Genomic DNA, 6,685 nt, shown 5'->3' on the forward strand with positions numbered 1-6,685 from the left:
ATAATGAAAAATAATTTTACCTGTTTCTTTTTCCCTTTCTTTAAGGTACTGAAATTTGTTAGAAATGTGAATTTACCCGGTGGCTTGCATCTGTGGCTCACGTGTTCTTCTAACGTGAAGAGCCACCCTAGACATCGTGTGAGTCTACCTAGCGTGAGTCTTTAGTATCCACACAAAGGAAATACCCGTGTTTAGAGTGTGAGTGGATAAACATTCACGGTTATGTCCCGTTGGGACTAGAAGAGAACTTGGAGCCCCTCGTGATGTTCCAGGGAAGGAAACGGAGGTATGTTTGTAAGCGCTCATGGGACGGCAGGGTTTCCGAATAACTCGACAGTGCCCTTCGTTTTGTTATTTTCCTTTGGCATATCAGACCCAAATACTTAGAGGAAAGTTCTAAAATGCATTAAAGTTTAACTTAGTTGTAAACCTCAACTGTGTTTGTCTAATCCAGTTTTAGGACCCAAAGGCTCTTTAAAGCTTGTCAGGGCTTGCTGTCCATCCTTGGAGAAGTGCAGTGTTGCAACGCATCGGAGTCGAAACGGTTCTTCCTTGGTTGTACAATCCACTGGGATTGGCAGTTTGTCAACATAAAGCCACACGTAGCAGTGAGTATTTACCCAGTAGGGTACGAATTCTGCAGCCTCATCTAAATACAGAGTTAAAGCCACTAGGTGCCTTTGGAAGCTAAGAAAATTCGTCACCGACTCCCACCTCCATGGTCAGACGAGTGCAGGAGAGCAGGCAAGCAGGGCGCTGACCTCCCAGCGCTGGACAGTAGGGGCTCCTAGTGAGTTTCCTACAAAAGGGACATTGCACCCGTGATGGGACCTTGTCAGCACCCACAGTGGCCCGGAAAGCTGCCTCCACAACCTGCCATGTGGGTTTGAAGCAGCCAGGCTGCCGCCCACATTCTGAGACGTCCCATGGAGATAAGGAAGCACAGAAATAGGAACAAATAGGACCGCAGCAGAAAACCACGTGTCCTGCGGGTTCCACGGCAGGCGGTTTGCGTCCCGGCCTGACCTGCTCTCGCCCCCCACCGGGGAGCGCACCGGAGGATGAGGGGTCAGGGCGGCAAGCGAAAGGGAAATCGCTGTTGGTGAAAGGACATTTAATCTCTTTGGAAGCACATGGGGACACACACACACACACACACCTACTAACAACATTAAGAAAAAATGCATTGTATCAACAACTGCATAGGCGCTTGGAATCGGAGATAATTTTTAAAAATCTGTCTTTATTTATTGGCTCTTTTCCCAAGAGATTGTTCCTTTTTAGGTCCTGGGCAACTCTGGATCCTTCTTAAACAAATCCAAGGGGAAACAACTAAACGAAAACAAATACAGACGAAGGGAGAAAAGGATCAGCCTGGAGCCTCAGCGCGCGGTCGGGGGGCAGGCCGGACCGCTGCGGAGGGATTCTCAGTGCGCCACTCAAATGGGGGCGTGGCAGGCAGCGCGGAACTGGGAACCCGAGCACACAAAACTTCCAAAGGTTGAGGGATGAGGAGAAGGTTCAAAGCCGTGGAAAGGGGTGGGGTGGGGGAGGATCTGGCAACAGTGTTATGACGGAAGCGGAGCGCGGGAAGCCTGGAGAGGGTCCGGGCTGCGAAGGGCTGAGCAGCGCTGGAGAGGTTTGGGAGCCGCCACTCCAGCGAAGTGGCCAGCTAGGGTGGAAGCCAGGCCCCCAGGGATCTGGCCAGCCTGGGTTGTCAGTCAGGCAACCGGGAGCCGCCGCAGCCCGGCGCTCTGCTTGAAGGGGGCGAGGCTGTGGGGAGAGAGGTTTGGTGGGGAAGGGGCGTCGCCCCGGTGCCCCCGCCCGCTCCAGCGCGATTGGGCCGCAGCTGCCCAGCCCGCGCCACCTTTCCTCCGTCCCGCCCCGCCCGCCGGGCTGGCCCGGCCCCTGTGCCGCTGGTCCGCGCCCCGCAGCGCTCGTCCGGGGGCTGGTCGGGCCTGGGGCCGTTGACGTCACCTCCAAGTTTGCTGCCCTCTGCGCCCCACGTGTGGCGGCGGCGGCCGGGAGGCAGTGGCGGAGCGCCGGGGAGCACAGTGGCCGCGGCCTCTGACAGGTCCTGCGCAGCCCGGCGCGCCTCGCCTCTCGCAGGTGGGGTCCAACGGCGGTTTGGAGCAGCCGGACTCGCGCCGAGAGATTCCCGCTAGCTCAGAGGAACTCGGGGGATCTCGCTCTGGGGCCCAGAGGACCTGAGCCCGGGCCGAGAGGGAGCGACAGGCAGGCAAAGGGACCAGAGGAAGCCGGGGCTGGAGGACAGTACCGCTCGCCTCTGTCTGCAGAGCGTGGAGCTCAGCGGCCCCGCAGCCACGCGTCCCCTGACCCAGGGATGCGCGATCGCTGAGCCGAGATCCGCGCCTAGAGGCCGCTGGGAGCTGGGGCTGAGACTCACGCCTTTGCTACCGCCGCCAAGACCCCCATTCCAGAGACTCTCGGGGAACCCGGGCGCCGGGCTGCCCCAAGGCTGAGGACTTGGGCGCGTCTAAGACGATGGTTTCTTAAGCACGTCCCCGTGTTCCCCTTCCTGTCCCCTGGACTGGCGGCAGGCAGCTTGTTCGGGGCTCCCGGGGCTCCGTCCCCCTAGGAGTCCTGACCTCCTCCTCCCGGGGCGGCTCGCACAGCCTCAGGAGTGCACGGGAGATGTGGCCTCCGTCCAGCGCTCAGGCCCGCCTGGGGGATGTCATGGCACCTGGCGGAGCCCTGGCCTAGCATGGCCCGCGTTTTGCCCGACGTCGCCTCCGGCTAGGATGGCCCCTGCGGGCCCGGCCGGCGCCCACCCCACCTCGGCAGAGCCTCTGTCCCGCAGCGTCTTCCGGAAGTTCCTGCTGGTGCTCTGCTCCCTGCTCACGTCCCTGTATGTCTTCTACTGCTTGGCCGAGCGCTGCCAGACGCTGTCGGGCCCCGGCGTGGGGTTGTCCGGCAGCAGCGCTGAGGCGGGAGCCCCGGATCGCGGCGTCCTGGCCGGAGGCCCGCGGGAGCTGGCGATGTGGCCCGCGGCGGCACAGAGAAAGCGCCTCCTGCAACTGCAGCAGTGGCGGAGGCGCCGGCCAGACGCTCCGCCCGACGACCGGGACGAGGTGGCCTGGGAAGAGGAGACCCCTGGCCTGGCTGGGGGTCCTGGCGGCTCCGGGGCTGGAAGCAGCGTGGCCGAGGCCCCGCCTGGGACCCTGGCGCTGCTCCTGGACGAGGGCACCAAGCAGCTGCCGCAGGCCATCATCATCGGCGTGAAGAAGGGCGGCACGCGGGCGCTGCTCGAGTTCCTGCGCGTGCACCCCGACGTGCGCGCTGTGGGCGCCGAGCCCCACTTCTTCGACCGCAGCTACGACAAGGGCCTCGCCTGGTACCGGTGAGCAGCCCCGGAGAGCGCGGGGATGAGGGCGGAGGGGTGGGGCCTGGAGAGAGCCCTCGGTGACCCCCGAGAGCCCTCAGTGCCTCCCCACTTCACGCAGAAGGTGAAGGGTCTCCACTGGTGGTCCTTAAGTTCGGGGCTCTCTTTCCTCATTGCGCCTTCTCCTTCCCCTGAGGGGCGTGTTGAGGGAGAGTGAGAAGGAACTTTTGGACTTAATACTTTTCTTTCAGTCCTTAGGATCCTCTTCCCACCAAATAGCCGGCCTCAGTTCTCTCTCCCGCTCTCTGAAAGTATTCGTATATTTAGCCCAAGGAGAAAAAAACCATAAAACTCCCTTCTAAAGTGGAATCCTGTTCACCGGTTGGTAGCAGGCTTCCCACGGAGGCCTGTTCGTATTTCTTCTTTATCTTTAGGACAGTTCCTTATGGCGACCACGGTCTTTGCTATCTGGTATTTACTTACCGTGATCTTTTCCAGTTAGTCGTCCTCAGTGGTAAGCTGTATAGAGACTCAGTGAAAATGTCAAGACCCAGAGAATCCATGCAGTTTGGGAAATATATGCCCGAGCAAGGACCAGCCGCGAGTTACCGTGTTTTAGAGAAGGCTTTCTTGATAGTAACTTTTGTTAGCCAAAGTATGAATTTTGTAAAGTGCTTTTCATATTTATAGGGAGAAGTCACTTTTGTCTTTGGATTGGTGGGAAACTTTTCTAAAGATCTTCAAACAATCCTCTTATGAATACGGTAGCCAATTTTAAAAAGGGGGGTGAGGGAGAAAGGGAAAAAATACATTGTGAAAAACTCTGCAGATACAGTTTAGGAAACAAGCCTTACTTAAATCTTAATCTTAACTTTGCTGGTCTCCTCAAGTCCAGACCACCTTTAATAATAGAATCAGCCAAACTACTAAATCTTAGCATCACCTGGATTTTGTTGGCCATAAAATATTGGCTTTTCTTCTTTCCTCCAAGTACAAGGAAAAACCATATTGCTAGAATTTTCCTTTTCATAGTTTATCTTGTTCACAAAATATGCATTCTCCTTGTTATTTTAACTGAAACAATGTTACAAAAATAACAGCACGATTTGGATATATTTCAGAAGCCCCCTAAATTAACCATTCATCCCCCCAAACAGAAATGGACACGACTTGACAAATTTATTTACTTGAAGGGTCAAGCTCACCCTTCGATTGATTTCAGGAGGCAAATTTACAGTAAATCAACTCATGAGAAAAAGATGTGGTCCTAAAAATCGCATTCAAACATTAAACGCTTTTCAAACAGTAACTCTCCATTTGTTGGAAAGAAAAGCAAACAACCTACTCTTAATATAGATTATATATCATTTAAAATCATCAGCCACTTAAAATATCCCCCTGTGTTTCTGTCATTTATGTCTATCCTCTGGGAAGTTCTTATAAAAATGACCTGTTGAATCTGGAAACAACAGGTCCTTCTTTGTAGCACAAAGGCAGCTCTGTTTTTTCCATCAAGGACAGAAGAAAGAAGTGATTAAAGACCCCTAAAACTCTTATCTATAGCAGTTTGCATTGAATTCAGTCTCGTAGTGTGCTAAGCGAACACATTTCAAGTTGACTGAAACATCCATGGCTGCCTTGGACTCTGAGGTGCTATTAAATATGGTGAAATATTTAGTAGTAAAACTCTTTATTTTCTTTTTTCCATACAAACTTCTATTTTCATTGTTTATTCTTATTCCAACAATGAGTATTTGAGGGCACAGTATATCCACAGACCTGGATCTTATTGTCCACGGAACTTTCTGAGCTCCGGTAAGGGAAGGAAGGTTTCAAGGTAACTAGAAACACAAGTTAGAAAAAGGAAAATTAAAGAAAAGGAGAAAAAGCTGGCACTTCTAGGCCACTCTCTCCTTTAGAAACTGAATGCATGCTGTAAAGTAAATCTATCCTTGGGGTGTTTACTCCGGCAGAAGAGTTCTATAAAGCAATTTATGGTGGTTACAAAAATAACTGCACAGTTGACTTCATGGTTTGGTGAATTTAATTTTCTAAGTGTTGGAGCAATGTCTTTGTTTTACCATTTGCAATGGTTTTTTATTGGATGCATAAATTTAAGTTTAACTCAATTACATAGAAAACTCTTATTAAAAAAGAAACGCTACCTATGGAGCCTGGATTATGTGATTATTTAATGAAATTTCCCCATAAGTTCTCTTTCATCTTGGCTCTTAAGAGTTTGATGTTTGTGAAAAAGATTGAAGACTTACTTATGAAACAGAAAAATCTCCCACACAGAGTGCCACTGAACTATTAAGTGGATTTTACCTACTTACATATACCAAGTACTTCAGAAGAGGGGATTTGGTGAGACCTTCCTGAGTCAGTTCAAACATTGCAATATAGGATTTCTACCATATACTTAGGACCACACAAACACACACACATATAAACAGAAATAAAATTCCAGTATTTGCAGCCTGAACAGAATTTGGAAAAGGACAATCTACTTAATATTTTGGGATATGCATTTACATGGAAGATCCTGAGATGTTTCATCTTGTTTTTTTACCAGTGAAATCGCAGCCCTAATAGTTTGCTGTGGTACTGCCCCCTACTGTTGTTGCAAAGGGAGAGATCTGTTGCTATTAGGTAGTTTGAAGAAAATCTCTTGGAGAATGAGTTTTCAAATTAGGAACATCACCGGTTGCTGAACTGTTTTGATAAACTCATCTCACCAGGAAGAACACAAAATACTTTATAGAACATGTCCCAATGGTAGAGTAAAGAACATTTCCTCTGTTTGAACAAATTTGTAGTAAAGGCAAAGAAAATGAATTTGTTACTCAAAAACTCTTAAAAAGAAATTATTTGTATTGATTTGATATGTCCCAGTAGCCTTCCTCTAAAATAAATGAAACAAAGGCAAATTTATATATGCCGAGAGATTTCTTAATTACAATTTAGGATACTTCAGTGGCGTTTTCTGGAAATGAAACTCCACCCTGATGGGGCTTAAAAAACATTCCTCATTACTTAATTTAGCAGACATGATATCAGTACAGCAAATGTCTGTGGCTTGCGTGTCACGGGAAAGCAATCCTTTGCAATGAATCTTGGCCATGTCCACTGTATGTGTGTGTGGTGGGTTGGTATAGGAAAGTGGAAAATGGTTTTACTGGCTTCAAAATGTTGAGATCTTTACCTGAAGTTAAACCCAAATGTCTCTACTGCAGTTCAAGAGCAAGTGAGCTCAGAATTTAATAAGAAGGCCATCTTCTGTGCTTGTTTATATCTGCATGAACTAAAAGGCATGTCTTTTTTCTCCTAAGACAAAAGACA

The 6,685-nt window shown here is 50.0% G+C and overlaps 1 protein-coding gene across 1 annotated transcript in view; it reads left to right on the top strand.

The window, feature by feature from the left end:
* Positions 1-2,045: 2,045 nt before the first annotated feature.
* The window catches only part of HS3ST3A1 (heparan sulfate-glucosamine 3-sulfotransferase 3A1), a 96,132-nt gene continuing 91,492 nt past the window's right edge, over positions 2,046-6,685 (top strand). Inside the window, exon 1 of the mRNA XM_003791076.3 lies at positions 2,046-3,361. Within this exon, the coding sequence (XP_003791124.1) occupies positions 2,763-3,361 (599 nt within the window). The 5' untranslated portion in view covers positions 2,046-2,762. The remainder of the gene's footprint in view (positions 3,362-6,685) is intronic.

The sequence above is a fragment of the Otolemur garnettii genome, unplaced genomic scaffold, assembly GCF_000181295.1.
Source record: "Otolemur garnettii isolate 467f Iridium unplaced genomic scaffold, OtoGar3 scaffold00046, whole genome shotgun sequence".
Classification (NCBI taxonomy): domain Eukaryota; kingdom Metazoa; phylum Chordata; class Mammalia; order Primates; family Galagidae; genus Otolemur; species Otolemur garnettii.